General features: G+C 35.7%; 1 protein-coding gene across 3 annotated transcripts in view; it reads left to right on the plus strand.

Moving 5' to 3' along the window:
- The window catches only part of MYO16 (myosin XVI), a 627,599-nt gene that overhangs the window by 152,208 nt on the left and 452,896 nt on the right, over positions 1 to 22,495 (plus strand). For all 3 annotated transcript variants that reach the window (XM_045821913.1, XM_045821912.1, XM_045821911.1), the window contains exon 2: positions 8,634 to 8,897. In XM_045821913.1, the coding sequence (XP_045677869.1) occupies positions 8,672 to 8,897 (226 nt within the window). In that variant the 5' untranslated portion in view covers positions 8,634 to 8,671. The remainder of the gene's footprint in view (positions 1 to 8,633; positions 8,898 to 22,495) is intronic.

A 22,495-nucleotide genomic window follows, 5' to 3' on the forward strand; every position in this document is an offset into this window, starting at 1 on the left:
TCATCTGAAATTTTGTCTTCAAAGTTGATGTGAAGAGCAATGGAAATAATTTGAGAACACAAACTATAACCCAAAATGTTTCTTAACCTAGAAAAAAATAATAGAAATTTTATCATTTGATTTTTCTATAAATTTGTAACTTTACAGAAAAAAGAGGAAAAACAACCAGAGTTTATAAAGTAAAATTAAGTATTAAATGTGAAATTCAATTTTATCTCAACCCATTTTAGGACTGAATATATTTTATGTCAAAATAATGTCAAACAACAAATTTTATATCTAAGTAAAATTTTACATAATAAATTTTGCAGGACCCAGGAAAATTATGAAATTAAAAAATTATTTACATACATGTGAAATTAGATTTGCATGGACACATATACACAAGCTTTTGAATTATTAAGGGAAAGGAATTTAAACAGGAGCTATTAAGGTAAAAGACATGCTCATTGGTTTTGTACTTGAAATACACAATGTTTGTTTTATAGTGTTGCTGTAGGACTCAGACTACAATAATCCAGGAAGCTGCTTGACTGACTAGTGGGGTCATTGATGTAGCCAGGGCTTCTGTTTCCTTAGTAGGAAACCAGTGTGTTGAAACTGGCAGGTATCCATTTCTGAGACAAACTTTATTTAAAAAAATTGTCTGGAAGGAATAGGGTGAGCTGAGTCCTATTCAACCAGAATTGAAACTGTTAACATGTAGATATGGATTCAGAGCAGAAGATTATTTAAAGTTTGAGTACCCCAAAATGTGTATTTGGGGTAGAGATCTAACTCTATTTTATTGAATATGAACAAAAAGAGTGCTTCTCTCTTGAGCTATCCAGGAATTCAAGCTTGTCAGAGACCATTTTAATTTCATAATTTTGCCCTCCATTAGAAGGACCTTGAGAGCTTGTTTGGAGGTTCTAGCAGGGTAGCACAGCTACTCTTATACCCTTGATCAAAGACCTCTAATTGGGAAGGTTGTCCTTTTCAACCCAGTGCGCACATTCAGGAGGGATGCACATGGATCAGAGAGAGAGGAAGAGGATACCCGCCTAGCCAGCCAGATCAGCCAAATCAACCCTGGTGATCAGTGGGGTGACAGATGTTGCAGCCAGATTGTCCTCACATGCTACCCTCTATTGAAAGGGACAGGGCTGCAGTTAGGGTTCCAGGACTTCAAAAGACCCAGTAGTGGGAGCATAGTATTTAGAAAGATAGGGGTGATCATGAAAAGACGAGGTTTGACTTCAGCAATATGGCATACCATCAGAAACATCTTAGAATAGCTACCAGGAAGCAGTTCCGATCTTAAAGGGGCTGAACTTCCTCAGAGAAGTTTTTGTTGAGTGTGTAAATGATAAGATAATAGCTAGTTGATGCCCAGAGGTGGAATTCTAAATCACCAGGCTCTGCAGATCCTGAATGTAGTTGGGTTGTCTTGGGAAAGGAGTCTGGTCATTCAGTCCTCATTGTATCAAGGTAAATCATTGTGTTGGGCATGGGTGTGATTTGGGAACTATCTATGACACAGGCCAGAGAATTCAGGACATGGTACCCTCCATCAACCATAGATTTCACTATACATCTGTGTCCACTTGGATATTGAATCAGGAACATCACCTCAGGGTAACGATCTTCAGTTTTATTGTTAATCTAAAAAAAATCCTGAAAAGAATTATGACTATTAATCTATATCCACTGAAAAATCTATCATCATCAGACCACTTGTTATTAAATAAATATTGTAAGGGAAAACTTAAATGTGGAAAGGTATAGATTGATGTTTACAAAATAAATATACTTTGCAGGGTTGTTCAGCCTTTTGCTGTCTCTGTGCCACATTGGAAGGAAAGAGTTGTCTTGGGCCACACATTAAATATATTGCCACACATAATCACAGAAAAATTTCATAATGTTTTAAGTAAATTTACTATTTTGTGTTGGGCTGCATTCACAGCCATTGTGGGCTGCATGCAGCCTGTGGGCTTCAGCTTGGACACCCCTGCTTAGAGTATGCAGTAATTTTGTGTTTTCTGTATTTATTTCCCCTTTAATTTGAAAAATAAACCATTTTTCATATTTTCTCATTACAAAAGCAAGCCCTAACAATTGGATGAAAACCCAAGAAATGGTTGCATGATACATAAAGTAAAACACTAAAGAGCGCAAAGTAGTGAGATGAAAAATATTGTTAATTTTGATGAAAATTTAAAGTAAGTTTATTATTCTATCTTTCAAGAAAGTGTTTCAATTTGGGATTTTATGAAACAGGCATTGTGGACTTCAATCCTGAGATATTTTAGGGCATAACATCTATATTTTCTCTAAATGTTATTATTTTGTACTATTTTTTTTTTGCTCTGTAAAGAAGGATATGGACCTGCAGCTTGATTACAGGATTTTAAAATCTAGCAATTTTTAAAGACTGCAATGCTGAAGAAGATTTTTTTAAAGGTTTTGTGGGAGTATGTTGAAATTGATTATAGTCTTGTCTTTGAAAATCCTTGCTCTCCCTTTGTTTCATTGTCACTGTATACGCAGTAAAAAAATATCTCTGGGAGTATGTTGTAACAATTGATTCTAGAATAAAACTTCTGCTAGGAGAGTTGGGATGTAGATGTGTGTGTGTGTGTGTGTGTGTGTGTGTGTACAAAAATTTCATGCAAGCATGCTAATTTCCTCCCTGCATAGCTATCTCTAACCTCACGAGTTCATAGCAAACATTTTTATAAGTAGGATAAACTACCTGCTTGTACACGTGTTTCATTAAATACTTAAACTACGTGTCTGTCTGTCTTTTTAAAACCCCTGTGATGCAGACCCTTGTTTTCTCTTTTACCTCCACTTTTTTCATTCTGGGAAAACACATGATATTTGCTAACTTAATGATTTTTAAAACTTATGTATTTATTTATTTATTATATATTGTATTGTTGTTCTATTACAGTTGTCCCAATTTCCCCCCCTTGCCCTCTTCCACCCAGCCCACCTCCCACTTTCACAGTCAATCCCAACACTGCTGTCCCTGTCCATGGACCATTCATTAAATGTACAGTCCAGTAGAGTTTAGCATATTCACATTGTTGTGACACAAATCTCCAGAATATTTTTATCTTTAAAATCTGATATATCTATACTCATTAAACAACAGCTCTCTCTCTCGCCAATCCCTGGAAACCACCATTTAAAATTGTTTCTATGAATTTGTCTACTTTAGATACCTCACATACATGGTGTCATACAGGATTTGTCATTTTGTTAGTGGTTTATTTCATTTAACGTATCCTCAGTGTTCATCCGTGTTATATCATGTTATAGGGTTTCCTTTTTTAAGACAGAATAATATTCCATTGTATGTATATACATCCTTTGTTTAACCAGTCATCCATTGGTGACATTTAGATTGCTTCCACCTCTTTGCCACTGTGAACTGTGCTGCATTGATACAGGTGGGCAAACATCTCTTTGGGATCCTGTTTTCTAATCTTTTGGGTATATACCCAGAAGTGAGATTGTTGGATTTTATGGTAGTTCTATTTTTAATATTTTGAGGAACCTTTATGCTGTTTTATATAGTGGTTGCACCATTTTACAATCCCACCAATAGTGCAAAAGGGTTTTCAACACTTCTTAATTTCCGGGTTTTGTTTGTTTGTTTGTTTTTTGTAATAGCTATTCTAATGGGTGTGAGATGATGGCTTATGGTGGTTTTCATTTGCATTTCACTGATGATTAGTGATTTTGACCATCTTTTTAATGTACTTGTGCATTTGCATATCAGCTTTAGAAAAACAGCTATTCAAGTCCTTTGCTTATTTTAATTTGGTTATTTGGTGTTTTTATTATTGTTATATGAGTTCTTTATATATTTGGATATTAACCCCTTGCCAGGTATATATGCTTTACAAATATTTTCTCCCATTCTGTAGGTTGTCTTTTTATTTTGTTGACTATGTCCTTTGATGCAGAAAAGTTTTTAAGTTAGTCAGTTTATTTATTTTTGCCTCTGTTGCCTGTGATTTTGGTGTCTTATCCAAAAAAATCATTGCTAATTCCAATGTCATGAAACTTCTACCTTTTCATCTGTAATTTCTATAGTTTTATGAGCCACATAATATCACATGGAAAGATTTATGCATAATGTAGTTATTTAAAGATACTGGCAAACTATTTTCCTGAATGGCTGTGCTATTTTACATTCCCATTAGCAATGGAGAGAGATCCAGTTTCTCCACATCCTCAACTGGGGATCAAACCCCTAACAAACCCCAAGGCATGTGCCCTGACCAGGCATTGAACCCACAACCTTTTAGTGTACTACATGTTACTCTAACCAACTTAGCCACTTGGCCAGGATACATTTTATTTTTATTTTAGCTCTTCTAACACATGTAGTGACACCCCACTATGCCTTAACTTGCATTTGCCTAGTGGTTAGGGATGTTGAACATCTTCCCATGTACTTATTTGTCTTCCATATATGTCAGTGAAATGTGTCTTCATGTCTTTTTCACGGTTTTTAGATTATTTGTTTTTCTTTTACTGTTGAGTTTTGAGTTTTTCTGTATATTCTAGATTTTATTCTTCTGTTAGATATTTTGTGGTTTCTAAGAACTTTCCCCCACTCTACAGTTTTTCTTTTTACCCTCTTAATGGGGCCTTTTACACAGCAAAGCATTTAGTTTTGGCAGAGTCCAGTTTATCATTTTTTTCTTTTATGAACTGTTTTGATAGCCAGCCTAAGAATAGTGTCTGAAAGATTTTCTCCTACATTCTTCTAAAAGTGTTATAGTTTTATACTGTACATTTAAGTCTATGATCCATTTTGGGTCTATTTTTGTATAAGGTATGAGGTTTAGGTTAAGGTTCATTTTTTTCTCTCCTATTGATGCCCAACTGCTCCAGCATCATTTGTTAAAAAGGCTGTCCTCATGGACTTGCTTTTGCACTTGACACAAATGAGTTGGCTATATTTGTGTGGATCTAATTCTAGGTTCTCTATTCTGTTCCATTAATCTAACTTTCTGTTCTACCAATGTTACAAATAGAAAATATTGAAGAGATAATTGGCAAAACATATTTATTTCCTTTAAAAATATGGGTATGAATTGTTTACAAAGTTGTTTTTTATTATTCCTAATCTCTTTCATTTCATGCTAGGTTATTTTGTATTTGTTCATTTTTATTTGTCATGTATTTCAAAAATTTTCTCAAGTTCATAGTTGTGGGAGAGATACATCTTAAATTTAACTAAGTTTTTCCAATATTATAGCACTTATTAGCTTTGCCAGTCAAATGAATGTGAAATAATATCTTTAATTGTTTTCTATGTGTTATTGTTAGGTTTGAAAATGTGGCTTTCTTCTGTGTGTGTGTATTGACCTGTGTGGAACAAAATTCTGGACTACCAAATCTAATAGGATCATAGAATGTTTTGTTTTTCTATTTACATAATGGTATTTACAATGTTAACTGATTTTTTCCTTCTCTTACTCACATTTTATTGCCCTTATTTCTTTTCCTTTAAAACATTTTTTTTACTATGTTGACTAAAACCTTAATACTTAGGTAGGATAGAAGCCTTTCTTTTCTAAAATTGGAACACAATTTAAACTAGTAGTAAACATTTATAGGTGTTCTAAAATAAGCCATTCTTTCATTCCACAAACAAATTGCACCCTCCTGGCTTCATTTACCTAATAATCATGTAGACTATTTGCATATGTAGTTATAAATGAGATTGATCTCTAACTCCCTTTCTTGTCCTCATTTGGTTTTGATAGCAAGTTTATGCTAATTTACAAAAGGAGTTGGGATAATTTCCATCTTAGTGCCTCAGTAATAAAGTTCAATAAGTTTTGAGTTGATTGCCTCCAAACTATATTTCCTATAACTTTGTTTTATTCAGTGACTGTCCTACAGATTGATAGCAGCACATACACAAAGGTAACTGATCCACTCAAAACTAGACAAAAAATTTTCAGTGCTCAATATATTTCCAGAATATGAATACATCAAAGTTTAGACCATTTAAAATCAAAACATGGAAGGAAGAAGAAACTGCTGCCCTTTGTGACAGCATGGATGGAACTGGAGAGCACTATGCTAAGTGAAATATGCCAGGCAGTGAAAGTCAAATACCATATGATCTCACCTATAAGTGGAACCTAATCAACAAAGCAAATAAGCAAGCCAAATATAACCAGAGATATTGAAATTAAGAACAAACTGACAGTGACCAGGTGGGGGGGGGGAGGGGGATAATGGGGCAAAGAAGGGGAAGGGTCATCAAGGAACATGTATAAAGGGCCCATGGACAAAGACAATGGCGAGGTAGGGGAAGGATTGAATGTGGGAGGTAGGGAAGGGTAGGTTGGGGGAGAGGAATGAGGGGAAAATGGGGACAACTGTAATTGCACAACAATAAAAAAACTAAAAAAAAGACTTTTCAGGAAAAATATATTTGTTAAAATACAAAAAAATCCAAGTATGAGGAATTATTTAACACAACAATCTATATAACATCAATGTTTTTCCTTTTTCTTTGTTTTAATTGAATTTATTGGAGTGACATTGCTTAATAAAATTATATAGGTTTCAGGCATACAGTTCTACAATACATCACCTGTATAAAGCTCAATCTTTTATACATGTATGGATTTGAAATTTAATAGCGGTAGCTTCTGATTTTCTAAGTTATAAGGGATTAATTTACAAAGTACTCTCAGTGCCCCTTTTTGACAGCCTGAGAGGGTTGCTCAATGAATCATGAGCTGTCACTGCACACTCGGTAAACTTTAAGACCCTCTTCAGGATGTAAAATCTAGAAGACTATTGTGTTTATTAAATTATTCTCCACATTTGACTGTGTGCTACTCAGTACATGACACTGTGACGCCATTGGCTTTACCTCTTTAGGTTTTTCAGTGGTTCTAAAGATTCCCTGGCTCCTGCTGGCAACCCAGGAAAGTTATGGGAGTCAAAGTGTGTTGAGAATCCAAGTCAATGATTCAAACATGGTGTAGTTTTCTAAACAGATTTGAAATTAGAAGATATTGTTCGTCCACTGTTAATGAGCTCTCAGAGTCTGTCTGGGACAATGATCATGGCTTTTATCAAACATATGTGGAGAAATTTGTTATTTCATAACTGCTATTGCCTTTGTATTTAGATCATTAGAAAGGCTTATTTCACATGTGGCTATTTAGTACTCCTAACGTCACTCTAACAAATACTTATTAAAAATTTTATAAAAACATAGATTCTAAAACATTGTAAAATGCTAACAAACAACCAAAACATAATCCTCTAATGCTGCTTCTTTTACCTCCCCCATATATTTTAAATAGCTGTTTGTAGAGAATTACTGTCTGTTATTTTTTTGAGCCTTTATGATTGTCATACAACCATCTCTTTTGGTCTTGGACAAGTCACAGCCTCTCTTAACTTAGTTTTCTTTACTTGCAACATAAGGAATGTCATGCCTGGTGCTTGTCAGAATAACATTTTGCAAAACATCAAGTGAAAAAGAAATGGAAATATATTGTCACAACTTGCTGTTCTTTCAAGGGAATAGGGCACCTTTCCAAAGATAAAGTAGCAGTACCCTTACTGCATGATATTTCTAGATACAGCATATGATGGACCACATTTTTGTGCATGCAAAGTTACTTTTACTTTCTTAAGACTTACATCATAAATATCTTAAGAGAAGGTCATATAAACACTTATGTGAACCTTTTTTGTAAGCTAGATTCTAGAATTTTTGGTGCTTTAACATTACTTTTCTACTAATAGAAAAATTTTAACCAAATGGTAAATGTATGACTTAGTACAATTCCATTTAAAGTGTTTTGGGTGGTGTTAGTAGGAAATAACACCATCTTTTAAAAAAAGTAAGTATTTTCACTCACAGGACAGAGAACTCAGTTTGTTAATGATTATGTGGGTAAGACAAAGAATACAACAGCAACAATTCTATCTATGATTTTGAATTGCCAAGAGAAAAATCTCCATTTCATTGATTAACCTTTATACTTATCCATTGTTAGGGCTCTTAGAAATGGATGTTATCAATCACTAGGAAGAGTGTTTAGCAATAAATTGCTGAAAAATTATCGTGTCATAAACCATTGGTAGCATACCTATGTTCTTTATAAACAATTTATAGCTTACATATATTTTATTACATTAGATTAGCAGAGTCATCATGATATGTAAAACCAATGTTATTAGGGTATGTGGGAAGACTTAGAATGGCATTCTGCCAAATTTTATCATATAAAGTTCAGTCAGCATTATTTAATTAGATGAAGGATCTTAACACGGTGGTGATACTTTTAGGGCTTTGGTGTAGCTTGAAAGAAATAAGAAAACATGGATTCTTAGATGTTAAACAAAACCACACACCTATATCTAATTCTATTATTTTTTATTACCATGAAATCTTAAGTAAGATGTTAATTCTCTTTGTTTTTTTCCCAATCTGTGAATAGAGCTTGACATTTATATGTCAAGCAGAAAGAGGAATGAACAAGTTTCTCACTTGTGTGATGGGTAATAGGAAATCAAATATGTTCTATAATGCTACTATATTTGTTGTAATAGTGGCTCTAGTGACTTTCCCATTATGTTTCTTTCAGGTTGCTTTCAGCTATGTAATATTTTTAGATCTCATGAAATGGAAATTGACCAGTGCTTGCTGGAGACCCTTCCCCTTGGCCAAAGGCAGCGACTGGTGAAACGCATGCGCTGTGAACAAATCAAAGCCTACTATGAAAGAGAGAAGGCTTTCCAGAAGCAGGAAGGAGTCCTGAAAAAACTGAAGCATGGGAAGAATCAGAAAGTTCACTTTAACCTTGCTGATATGATACAGGATGCAATTATCCACCATGATGACAAAGAAGGTACATGACTCACAGAAAAAAAGTTTTCTGATCTGGTTTTTCATGGTTATTTGTTAGTTTGTTGGTTTTTGTGGCGGGGGGCGGGGAATGAAGGGTGGAATTTATTTTAAATATTAGGACCTATGTTTTTAAACTGAGATATTCAAGAAAAAATCATATTTTTAATAAATATATTAAAAATCTCAAGTTTTTAGTAAAGCTAAAAAACAGAAAACCCTGGCTGGCGTAGCTCAGTGGATTGAGCTCGGGCTGCAAACCAAAGCATAGCAGGTTCGATTCCCAGTCAGTCGACATGCCTGGGTTGCAGGCCTCGGCCCCCAGCAACCACACATTGATGTTTCTCTCTCTCACTCTCTCTTTCTCTCTCCTTTCCCTCTATAAAAAATAAATAAATAAAATCTTAAAAAATAAAACTCACAAAATTTTGATAAAATTGTTGTGTATTTTTTTTAGAATTGCCTTCCTGAAAAGCAAATGATTGTCTTGGAAAATTGTTCATTCCAATTGTTAAGGAAACTTTTTAAAGTGCAATTGTTTCCTTTGAAGATTAGATTATGTTGCAAAATTTATTATTATCTTATTCCTGAATAGATATATTCAAATAGTCAGTTCTCCTCAAACTCAGGATGTCAGATTGAATTGGTTTATCCCTTAAAAATACTGGCTTGTAATATCAAGTTTTATTAAGAATATTCAGTGCAAGTTTCATTTGTTTAAAAATAACTATTAAGCTTTTATCTTTCATGTATTTTTGTGTATGATTTTTTCTGGGTTTTTTGTTTGTTTTTAGAATATAATTTCCAAAGTTCTAATGTGAAAGAAACCATCTAGCTATAGGTGCAAATATGGAACACTTCAAGGAAGCAAACATAAAATACCTTATGTTGATTGGCTCTAAAACCAGTGGTTAAATTAATCTAAAACAGTCAATCAAAGAGTATAGACCTACAGTCCATTAAATAGGTTTCAAAGTCAAATCTCTGAAAATCAGTTTTTTGAAATTTATTTAGTAGAAAAACTCTTCCTGAGCTATTTATAGTTTTTATTCTGTTCAATCTGGAAAAACAATACATTTAGTAACATAACATGGTCCCAAAGCTTTCAAAGAGCGATCATGGTTCTGTATCTAAGAAAACTGCCAGCATACTATATACAACAATAGCTATAATAAGAAGACTAAAGTAGTTCTTTTCATGGTTTTGTGCTTGTTAGTCAAACCAGAATACTCTGAGTTCTGAGGTTTTTTTTAATGCAGTGACAGTGGTAGAGTATCTCTGAACAGGGAAGTGCCTGCGGATCATCTAGTCCAATGCCATCATCTTGCACAGGAAGGAACAGTCCCAGAGCACTCTTACCTCTCATTTTGTTATTCTTTTCTCACTTGTAGCTTTTCATTTAATGGTCATCTCCTCTGTGAAGCTCTAAGCACATGCAAGGGCAGGGGCACTGTCAGCCAAGTTCACTGCATCCTATTGCTCATCCCAGTACCTTCCAGCAGTATTGAGAGAAAGAGTGAACAGGTTTGTCTAAGTTCAAGAGACAGTAGTTGTCAGAGCAAATCTAAATTACAATGCAGGCAGATTTAAGCCCAATAGTGATTTAAAAGTAATGAAACAAGAAAAAGTTATTTTCAAAGTTGTAAAATCTCTTGTATAAAGTATTTACGGGGTGAAATAATGCCTCAATTAAGGCTAAAATGAAATTAAAATACTAAAACAAGAAATCTGGAGACCAAGAAGAAACTATTATGTCTAAATAATAATATAATGTCCCCAAAATATTATAATTTGGATGGGAAATTTTGAAGTCATGATTACGTTTAACCTGGGTTTTATTGAAGAAGTTGCTCTTTGTATTTGTTTTTTGAATTGCAATGAAGAGAAAGAATGGAACAGTAAGGGTCCACAGTTTGTATGGTGAAATGACCAACATAAAGTATGCAAAATAATAGGGACAATAGGAAGCAAACAAAAAATACACACACAGAGAATATTTTTTGTACTCTTGTTCAACACTGTACTAAATTCTTCTTACACACTATCTTGTTTATTCTTTCAGACAAATGTAACACCAGAAATTCTGAAGGTTCTTAGAAAATAATGCTGTCAGAAAGACAAGTTACATAACTTTATTACATCCAGGAAATAATTTTATTACCAATGGAAGCAAAGATTATGTTTAGTAACTAAGGTCAACATTAGTATCAATGATGAAATAGTTTAATGACTTTCATAACTCAACAAGAGTTTGAATTTATGATCAATTATCAAAATTTTAAGTACATTATTGCAATATAAATTAAATATTTGTCCACAGTGGGGTCTTAGCTCTTGACTGCCATAAGAAAACATTATGGAATGGGTGGCTTAAACAACAGACATACATTTCTCGCAGTTCTGGAGGTTGGACATTCTAGGAACAACACGCCAGAATATTTGGCTATTAAGAGCACTTTACCTAGCTTGAAGATGACCATCTTTTTATTCATTGTATCTTTACATAGTGGAGAGAGGAAGCTCTGGCCTCTCGTCCACTTCTTACAAGGGTACTAAGGTTACCATGAAGGCTCCACCTTCATGATTTTATCTAGTCCTAATTACCTCCCAAAGCCCCAACTTGTGACTATGGGTTAAAGCTTCAATAGATGAATTTTGTGAAAGCCAAATAGTTATTCAAAACTTACCCATGTATGAAATAAGGGCCATATCTTGTATTTCTTTTGAGTCTCTCATTGACTTTGGAAACTTCCACATCAATTCCAATATACATTACTGTATCAGGAAAAGTATTGATTTCTTGCAAATTTAAAAATTAAATTGCATTAGAAATGTAAGCAGTCTCTTTGGAGGCATTATAACCTCTCTAGCATATGTTTTACTTCTCCTAGAACTATAACCATGAAAAAGTTTACATTTGGTTATGATAGTCATATTTTTCATTTATTTTTAAGCTACTCAAGTAGTCAAATGTACACATTTATACAATTGAGACAGTAAAATAATATTGCCACAAGAACAAGCCCTTTTCATTTAAGTAATTGTTTAAATCTTTTCAGATTGTGTATTATTTTTAAAAATCTTAGTTCCAAGTACTTTCATTAGCTTACTGAGTATAAGTGTTCCAGAGGACAACACACTAAGGTTTATAGTAAGTCATTTAGAAGCAATTCAAGATTTTTATTTTTATAAATATTGAATTTTTGTAAGTGTAAATTTAGTACCTTTGATGCTTTATTGTTTCTGGAAGATGGTGACATTTTAGTGTGTAATGTGTCATTTTAATATACAGCATAAATCTAAAATGTGTTCAACAATTCTTTTCCATCTTACAGGAAACTGTTGTAATTCAACTTCCTTTGAGTTATAACATGTGAAATAAACATGTAATTTATAAAGGTAATATAAATTACAATGTAGTGACTTCATTATTCTTTCACCATTTAACACTTTTCAGGCATACTCAGCTCTGTCTGTGCTTTACATGACCTTAGTCACTTAATTCTTTGATAACCATATGCAGTAGGTATTATGTCCTCCCCATTATAAGGGTGAGGATATTGAACCTTAGAAGAACTAATTACAGGTACTCTTCAGTCCACCTGAATTTGGAAACCATGTTTTGTCCATGATATCATACTGTCTCTCACATTGATTTCTTTTTTTAACCACTTTGTTGAGTTATGATTGACATACAAACAGCTGTACATATTTATTGTGTACACATTGATGAGTTTGGAGATAAGCAAACACCTGTGAAAGCATCACCAGAATCAAGGCCATAACTTACTTATCACTACCAAAAGCTTCCTTCTGGCCCCTTAATTTTTAAAAATTAAATTATTTTTCATTTATGGGAACAGCACTTAACATGTTCCTTTTCAAGCTGATTTCTGATGATAAATGAACTAAACCATCAATTTTGCACAGCGATTTGCTTCCATGGCCATTTGGCATTCTTTCCTCTTCTTACCTAGTTGAGCTCTTGGCCCACTGTCAGGGAATTGCCAAAGGCAGGGACTGATATTCTTTATGCTCTAGTGTTTTCTCTCCTCTTTCCCTGGGCAGCCCACCAACTCCCTCCACCCCACCCCACCTTTTTTTTTTTTTTTTTTACAATTTAAGGGCATTTACTTGTTAATTTTTTATGCTGAATATTTACTGAGGGCTTGTTCCAGCCACACAAAGAACTTGTGAGTATAATTATAGACCTGTAATATCAAACTTCATGTATAACTTCATGCAAACTTCATCTTCATTTTTAAAGATTTTATTTACTTATTTTTAGAGAGAGGAAGAGAAGAGAATCCAAGGGAGAGAGACATCGATATGACAGAGAAACATTGATTGATTACCTTTTCCATGTGCCTTTACTGGGGATTGAGTCCACAACCCAGTCATGTGCCCTGACCAGTAATTGAAACCTTTTGCTTTGTTGAAGACACCCAACCAACTTAGCCACATGGGTCAGGGCTATATTTACATTTTAACCTAAAATTCTAAGTAGTCTCTTAGGAAAATGGAAAACATCAGATTACAACAATGTGAGACTATTTCTTTCTCCTACCTCTTAGACCCTTGGTCCCAGTTTTTTTGGAGGGATAAGGTCGAAGGTCCATGATCTACAGCTCTTATCCTAACTCTCTTCTCTTTCCATGCCTATCCTCTCTGGAGAGCCTCACCTTTTCCCCTTGCATTCACCTCCACCCACTCCAGTGATTCCCAAATTGTATTCAGACCTTTCTCCTGAGTTCTAGACTCTACCTTTGTGATGGTCATACATTTCTAAGTTATCTTTTTCAATATTGAATATCTGGTTTCATCTCCTTCCAAATCAAAATTATCTCTTCTATTCTCTATTTTAGTTGATCACTTTCCTGGCATTATAGCCCAGAAATCTTGATGCCATGTTGCTTCAAGTACACATTTGTAAAGCGTTGATGATTGTACCTCCTCAGTGTAATTTGCAGGAAGTATCAGTTTGTATATTATCCAGAGCCTTCTAAGAATATGCTAATAATGCAGTGATGCTGTTATCTGCATCCTTCATGTTCTGGAGCAGTACCAAGCCTGAGCAGAGTAAGGGAAATGGCAGGTTTATCAGAACACCTCTACCTTGTTAACTTCTCCATAGTATAGCAACAGAAATCCTTGAGGCTAAGCTGTGAATTAATCTGGTCCTATAACTTGGAAGACAAAGATGATCTGGAAAGATGTGGTTCAAATAAGATGTTTAATGCGAGCAGATACAGAAACAAAAGGACTACTAGATTTTCAGAGAAAAGGGTGAGCTCTTCAGTATAAGTAACATCAACATCAGAGATCTATCTGGATGGCTAGATATGTGCAGCTCATGTATGGGCTGAATCCAGCAACCCCAGGCAGTTTTGAAATTCACAGAGTTGGGTCCACTGGACCATGATGCTTTCAATTAATAGGTAACAGCTGCTAGGTAATTAAATGTTCCCATTTCAAAACCAGTTGTAGAATCATAAAGAATTGGAAATTAAGTACATTTAAATTCTGAGGGATTCTGTATGAATTTAATGAGTGGCTTAATAGTTCACCAATACCAAATTCATATTTTTGGGAAGCATTAATTACTTTAACTGCCTGCTATGTGATCACAACTGTACTAGGGCCTGTGAGAGTAATTGAAAAAAAAAAGAGAAAAACAATGTGATTCAGAAGCATTTATAATGTCAGTGGAAAAACACACTTTTTTTTTTTGAAAAACAAACAAACTAGAAATTGATCCACTTAAAAGGAATTGCAGTGGGCATTCATTGGGTGAGGAGAGGATGAGATGAATCAGAAATTCTGCTCTGTGGGAAAATATTTGAGTTTGGTAGAATAGAAAGGGACTTTCTGGCTGTGAAAAACAGGGTGAGTGCAGGAATAGAGGCAGAGAAAAGCAGGTTTCTGACAGGAGAGCATCTCAATAGAAGCATTGCTGTGAGTCAACACCAAGGGTTCTAAGTCTCAGTTGCCGTGATGAGTTTCATCCCTACATTAATACTTATGAGTTGTGTCCCTGGCCGGAGCCCTGTTTTTGCTTCACTTTCTTATCCTGCAAATAAGCTTAAGAGGCAGAGGTAAACCTCTCTCATAAGTGGCTATGAGGATTAGTAAGATAATACATGCAAGGAATTTCAAATGACACCTGTCCCGTATTGCTACATGTATGATAAATGTTAGCTACTACAATAATTTGAAATGGAATTAAGAGATAATATTAAAGTAGTAAAGAGTGACTAATAACTGTGACTATCATGTGATTAAAAGATAATTGCAGTTTTTTATATACATATATAGGCATACAAGCATAACTTTTGGGATGTTTGGGTCAATCATATTATAATTGTAATGAAATAGAGGAGGAAAAGACTGAAGGTAGACATGTCTGTTCAGGGCAATATAAATGAGAATAAGGAACAGAAATTGGATAGTACCTTTGAAAATGAATTGAAGAGGAAAAATTCAGATTATTGATGTAAAAGTTTCACAACATTTAAAAAATGTGTTCTTTTCTGCTAGAACGATGTATGCCATTCATATACATGTACAGATATAAATGTGGTTCCCCCTTATCCATGGCTTTACTTCCCATGGTACAGCTGCTACTGTGGTCCACCATGGTCTGAAAAATATGAAATGGGAAATTTCAAAAATAAACAGTTCTTAAGCCTGAATTGCATGACATCCTGAGTAGCATGATGAAACCTTGCACGGTCCCTTTCCATCCCCCCCATGATGTGAATCATCCCTTTGTCCAGTGTCTCCACACTGTACACACTCCCCACCCATTAGTCACTCAGTACCTGTCTCACTTATCAGATCAACTGTTGCAGTATCGCGATGCTTGTGTTCAGGTAACCCTTATTTTACTTAATAATGGCTGCAGACCAAGAGGAATCATGCTGGCAATTTGGATATGCTGAAGAGAAGCTTTAAAGTGCATCCTGTAATTGAGAAGCTGAAGGTTCTGGACTTCATAAGGAAAGAAAAAATTGTATTCTGAAGTTGCTAAGATCTGTGATAAGACCAAATCTTCTGTGAAACTGTGAAGAAGGAGAAAGAAATTTGTGTTAGTTTTGCTGTTATGCCTCATACTGAAAATGTTATGGCCACAATGTGTGACAACAGCTTAGTTAAGATGGAAAGGCATTAGAGTTGTGGGGAAGACATCAAGAGACCACATGTTGCATCAGAAAACATTGAGCCTCTATATGAAGACTTCATTCAGCAAGTGATGCCACTCACATAACTTTTATTACAGTACAATTGTTATAATTGTTTTATTTTATTATTAATTATTGATCTTTTACTTTGTGTAATTTATAAATTAAAATTTATTATAGGTATGTATATATAGGAAAATGCATAGTATACATAGGGTTTAGTATTATCTGTGGTTTTAGGCATCTACTGGGAGTCTTAGAATATATCTCCTATGCATAAGGGGGGACCACTGTATATATAGACACACATACATATAACTATACATATATATATAGTTATATATATATATATCATTATATATATATATATATATAATATGTGTCAGTCATCTCTCTAAATATTTTATATACATTTTTAAATTTAATCTCCACAATAATCCTATGAGCTACTTACTGGATAAAATAGTGTCCCCCCCCCCACCCCCCAAATTACTGGCCACTGGAACCTACGAATATGACCTTATTTGGAAATAGTCTTTGTAGATGTAGTCAAGTTAACATGATGTCATCTGAGATTAGGGTGTGTTTTAATCCAGGGATGAGTGCCCTTATAAAAATGAGGGAGTTTGGACACAGAAACACACAGAGGGAAGATAGCCATGTGATTATGAGGACCGAGATGGGAGTGAAGCAGCTGAAAGCCAAGGAACGACAGGGATTTGCAGCAGCTCTGAGAAGCTGGAGCAAGGCATGGAAGGCTTCCCCCTTAGAGCCTGTAGATGGGGTGTGGCGTGGCTGACACCTTGGTTTCAGACAGCTGTTCTCCAAAATTGTAAAAGTCAACTTTTGTTGTTTTAATCTTCACATTTTTATGGAACTTTGTGACAGCTAATACATGTACATGCAAATACTGCCCCAGTTTTATAGATTAGGATACTAGTGTTCAAAGAAGTCAAGATCAAAGTGCTAATAAGGATTCAAACCACATCTGTCAGAACTTAGAGTTCAAGGTGTTAACTCCTGTATTCTTTTGCCTCAATTTTCATGCCATTCTCACTCTTAGGGTGACTTTGTGCTGGTCAGATGTTCCTGTGGGTAAATGAAGAGAACTTTAATTCCTCTCCCATCTGTGATGCTGAAATGTTAGAGCCAGTAGCTTTATGCGACAGTAACTGTCATAGAAAGGAGGCAGTTCAGAGAGCAACATGAGAACAAGGTTGGAATTAGCAGAGATCACATTGTGAACAATGGGGAAAAAAAAATCACAGGTAACTGAACATCCTTTCCCTCCATCTGATTGTGCCATTCTTGTTGGAGGGGGGTTGACACTTGGATTTAAGTCTGGTATATAAATGGTTCTGAGGACATCTGTACGTCCAATCCCTCCATCACCACTATCCAGGATGCAAATGGCTCTCCAACCCAAAATGTTGGTGTATGATGGTCCAGAGGGGCCCTCGGCCAGACTCCATCTCCATGGGGCTCAGTTCTGCCTTCAGATGAAGTCCTGTCTCCTTTTAGCTTTCTTCAGGTCTACTGAATATGAAGTGTATAAGTCCCTGCTCCCTTCTCCTTTCACTTTGTCTTGGTCCATCCTTCCCTCCCGCCCCACTTCACCCCACCATAGCTCCCTTCCCTACAACCCCTCTCAGCAATTCCCTCCTTGACCTCTCGTGTAGCCCTGCCATCATAATATCTCTGCTTCCCGAGAAAAGACATGTATTCTTTTAACAATTGTTTAAATGAAGCAGATGATGGAATCATGTTGTTAAGACACTGGAAAAGCATCTAGTCTAAAAGGAGGAAGAGGGAGAAGTGAAGGAGGGGGAGGAGGGAGATGGAGGGAAGAGAGAAGAGAGAGAAAGAAGGAAATTGACCCGTATAATTGTAGTGATGGCAAGCCTGAAATCACTAGGGCAGGCTGGAGATTCAGGTTAAGAGTTTCTGTTGCTGTCTTGAGTCCAAAATCTGCAGGCAGGCCGGCTGGCAGGCAGGTGACTCAAGGAGGACTTCTATGCTGCAGTCTTGGGGCAGAATTCCTTCGTCTAAAAATCTGTGTTTGCTCTTTAGGTCTTCAACTAGGATGAGATCCACACACACACTGTGGAAGGTAATCTGCTTTTATCAAAGTCAACTAATTGAAAAGGTAATACATCTAAAAAAAATACCTTCACAGCAACATATACACTGGTGTTTGACCAAACAATTGGGTATCAGAGACTAGTCATGCCAACACATAAAATTAACCATCACAGGCTTTCAGAGGATACTAATAAGAGTTGTATTGTTTACTACATGTCCTAAACATGTAGTTAGTTAGTACTAAATGTGCTAACTTCTGTCATTCTCATTATAGCCCAATAATGATCTCGGAACAGGCTTAAGAACAGGCTTAGATTTGTTGACATAAGAAATGTCCAAACCTGTAAAAAATTTTATGAGTTTATTTGAGCCAAACTGACAAGAATTTCCAGGAGGTAAAATCTCAATGAATTGAGAAAATGATGTGGAGAATGGCAGTTTTGCACCTTATTTTTATACATTAGAATCAAAGGAGGAGGAATAAGGAAGGTTAAATGAAATTCATTGCTAGCAGATTAGGGAAGCAGGAGAAAGCAAAGAGGAACAATCTCTGAAATTGGATAAAAAGTGAAATAGAGGGGCACATACTTCTTTTACATTGGTGGGTATAGAATAGCCCCTATAACATTTATATTTACAGCACATAGTGATGATAAGAGGGAGAATAAGATAACAATGAGGGTTTCTGTTGTCTCAGTATTCTGGTGGGAGATTGTATGCTGAGGGGTCTGGAAAAAAGGGGATTAGGTACTCTGACATTCCAAAGGTATGTTATCCTAGATGCAAAAAGACAATAGACAGGCTCAGTTAAGGTAAACCTTGAGACCTCTGTCAAGGAAGATACTGGCCTACCACATGTCTACCCACCATGACTTACTTTTAGTTAGGAAGTTTTCATTTCAGACCATTCTATGTGGTCACTTTAGGTCTCTGAGTTTGTAAGGCTGTCATGCAGGTCTCCCCTGAGTTTGCCAGGTTTAGTGTGTGGCCTTTTTTTGTTGTCCACAAGTTTGTTAAGCAACTTGCGCACAATTTACACAGGCAGTTATGGCAGACTGGGATTAAAATCCAGGCAATCTAGCTTCAAAGCCTCTTTGGAAAAAAAATCTGGATTTAAGTAAGAAGACAATTGAAAAAAAGACTTATTGCATTAGGGAGAGCACTCTGACCTCAGAACTGCTGAGTATCTCAAAATCAAACAAAAAAACAGGCTTCTCTTTTGTAGGAAGAGGTAATGAGGGCTAGTAGGAACTTTTAGGGAGGAGGGCCAGGATATGAACAGACAGCATGATTGGATGGGCTAGTGGGACATTTTTCTGTCTGTGGCTGGATTATTTTGGAATGAGCTATTAAGGGAAGATGTCCAGCACCATAGGACTTAAACATGAAGATGAGCCAGAGTTCAGGGACCTGCAAGGAAGAGAAGGCTGAGCAGAATTTGGTTAAGCCAAATCAGTAGGTGAGCATTAGGCAATTGTAAACACTTGTTAATGGTGTGCTCTTAAATCCATATTATCTTGGACATCAGTAGAAGTGTTTGGAATTGATAAATGGCTGAAAGATAAATTATTTTATAATGATCTTACACATGAAAAGTCAGCATATTTTTTTAATTGTTAAAACCAGTATTTATTTACTTTGGCCTCTTTATCTTCTTCATGTCATTCTATAGGGTTGGCTAAAAAGTCTGTTTAGTATTTTTCTGTAAGAAAGACACATTTTTCATTTTCACCAATAACTTTATTGATTTGGCTCTTTTGATGATGTTGTCTATCTCCCATGTGGTAGAACATAGATTGTTCTCAATTAATGTCTAAGTGATCACTATCGATTTCAACTGGTCTACTTGACTGTGAAACATTGTCCAGAGAGAAAATCTCCAACACAAAACTTCATAAACTACTTTTGACACCTTTGATCAGTCACAGCACCTCCATACACTGCATAAATCTCTTCTGTGTGTGTTTCAGTTGCGTTTTCACCTTTCTTGAATTAATAAAACATAATACGCCAAAAATGTCATGCATTTCCTTCCATTTTCAATTAAAATGACTATACAAAAATTCAACAATTTTGATTTTTTTTAAATACACACTGATGTGACAGCTGTTACAATACAATCTAACAAAATTGTTTTGAATGAAGTTACTACTAGAGCCACCTTATAGAAAACAAACAAACAAACTTTTTGGCCAACCCAATACTTCTCTTAATTTTTACAAATACATTGTAATAATACCTAGTTAGTGGTGACATAGTGTACTGACATTCAATACATTTTATTTATTATTCATTCATTCAAAATTGAGGGCCCACTCTTTCAATTAAACCCAACAGTGGGCCACAGTATTGGGGATATCATGAGAAATAGAGCCTGGTATCTGCCATCTGGTAGAAGGAGAGGCAGCCCAGCAGAGAAAGGCCATCAGTATTTAATGTCTGTAGGAGAAAGTAAATGGGTGGCCAGGGCAGTGGGGTTGGAGTGGAGTGGGAGGTGAAGGGGACAAAGAAAGTGACATCTCTTCGCTCTTTTAAGTCAGGAGACTAAGCTATAGCTACAGTTGATCAAAGGCCTGAATTTCTGCAAGGGTCTGATGTTTCAAAACTGCAGGTAATTGGATATGATTGGGGTTGGAAAGGTTGGCATCATTCTGCAGAGATCTTGAGCACTGTGTAGAGAACTTTGGAGTTGGAGTATAAGAGAGAATGGATATACTTTTACCTAAATGTGTTCAATTGTAGATGAGCTCTTTAGGTGTTGTGAATCTCCAGATTCCCAGTCAGGATGCTGCGACCTCTTTCTTCCCCACAGATAATGATTCAAGGCTTTTTCTGGTTATCCAAAGGAATGGAAACATGGTGGTTAGAGCACAAAGTTATAAACTCTCTTTACATTTTTATCACCCTTCTTACATGAATATGAGAAAATGTATAGAAGAGAAACATTGGATTAAAAAGGACCTTATTTTTCTTTTAACCCAGTGGTTTTCATATTTTATGGAAGAGGAAGGCATGCTTGTACAGTTTCACTCCTCTGTGTCAATTTCTTGCTCCCTGTGATGTTGCTTCTTAGACCTGCTCTCTTTTGACTGAGGTGAATGTCCAGTAAGAATAGCACAGCATGAAATCTATAATTTCTACTCCACACACTCAAGTTTTGATTACATCGAAACTGAAAAAAACAAATATTTTTGTTCACTGAATTAATGCTGCAGCTAAGAGCTCCAATCCATCAAATTTTAGACAGTGTTGCTGCTGGTATAAACCAAGACTTTTCTTATTCATTGTGCTCAGAACAGCCTATGAAAAAGAAAAAAAAAATGACTTGTAATTTTTATAGGAAAGAGGCACAATCTGTCAGAGGCCCAGATTGCTGCTTAGTGAGGGCAGCAGCAAAGCAATCTGCAGATCATATTTGCTTTTGACAGCATGACTGTAATACATGCCAAAGTAAAACTGTTTTACAGGGAAAATGCAGATTTGCCATTTATGAGACCTGAGACATCATTTAGTACATGCAAGAGTGGACAGAACAGAATAAATGATCAGAGTTTTTATTCCTGATGATTTTTGATACACAGAAAATTTCTGGGAAAGAAAATTTTACAAATACTATTCTGTAAAACAGCATGTTGACAACAAGGTTCAAATTTGTCCAGTAATCCCATTCTCTCTCAAAGCTATCATTCTTCTAGTTTCCCTCTTCAATATCCACAACACAGGACCATTTCTAAGAAAGAAAAATGCTGCAGTATCTTCCAAAGTTAAAGGAAACCTAAACTAAACCACCACTCTTTAATTTCATTTAAAAAATTCCTCACAAGAAGTTGTCTATACTCTCTGTGTCCTAATTCTCTCCTCCACTGTCTCTTTGAAAACACTTTTATTAGGCTTTCCCCACTGATTCCACCCAGCCTGCTACTACTTCTTATCAAGGACCTCCTTGTTGACAAGTTCTCAGGCTATTTCTTTGTCCCCATCACAGGCAGCTAGAAGCAGCATGTTAAATGTTTGATCATGTTGCCCTTCTCAGTTGACTTGCTTCACTTGACTTTTGGACCTGTCTCTTCTTGGTTTCATATCTACCTCACTGGTGCCCCCTCAGGCCTCTTTACAGGCTACTCCTCAACTTCTCAAACTTTGAACACCATAGTATCCCAAGACTTTAGAGTTCTCTATTTACCCTCCCTTTCTACAAATCATTTCCCGTGACATGTGTATAATGCAAACCCCGATTTTTATTCCTGGCCAAGACTTCTTTCCTGCACATCAGACTTTTCTACAGTATGTCCTTGCAGCATCATGAACAGACCTGCTCACTGTCATACTCTTGGTTTTC

Source organism: Phyllostomus hastatus, unplaced genomic scaffold (genome assembly GCF_019186645.2).
Source record: "Phyllostomus hastatus isolate PE091 unplaced genomic scaffold, TTU_PhHast_1.1 phas_scaffold_46, whole genome shotgun sequence".
In the NCBI taxonomy this organism is placed as follows: Eukaryota; Metazoa; Chordata; class Mammalia; order Chiroptera; family Phyllostomidae; genus Phyllostomus; species Phyllostomus hastatus.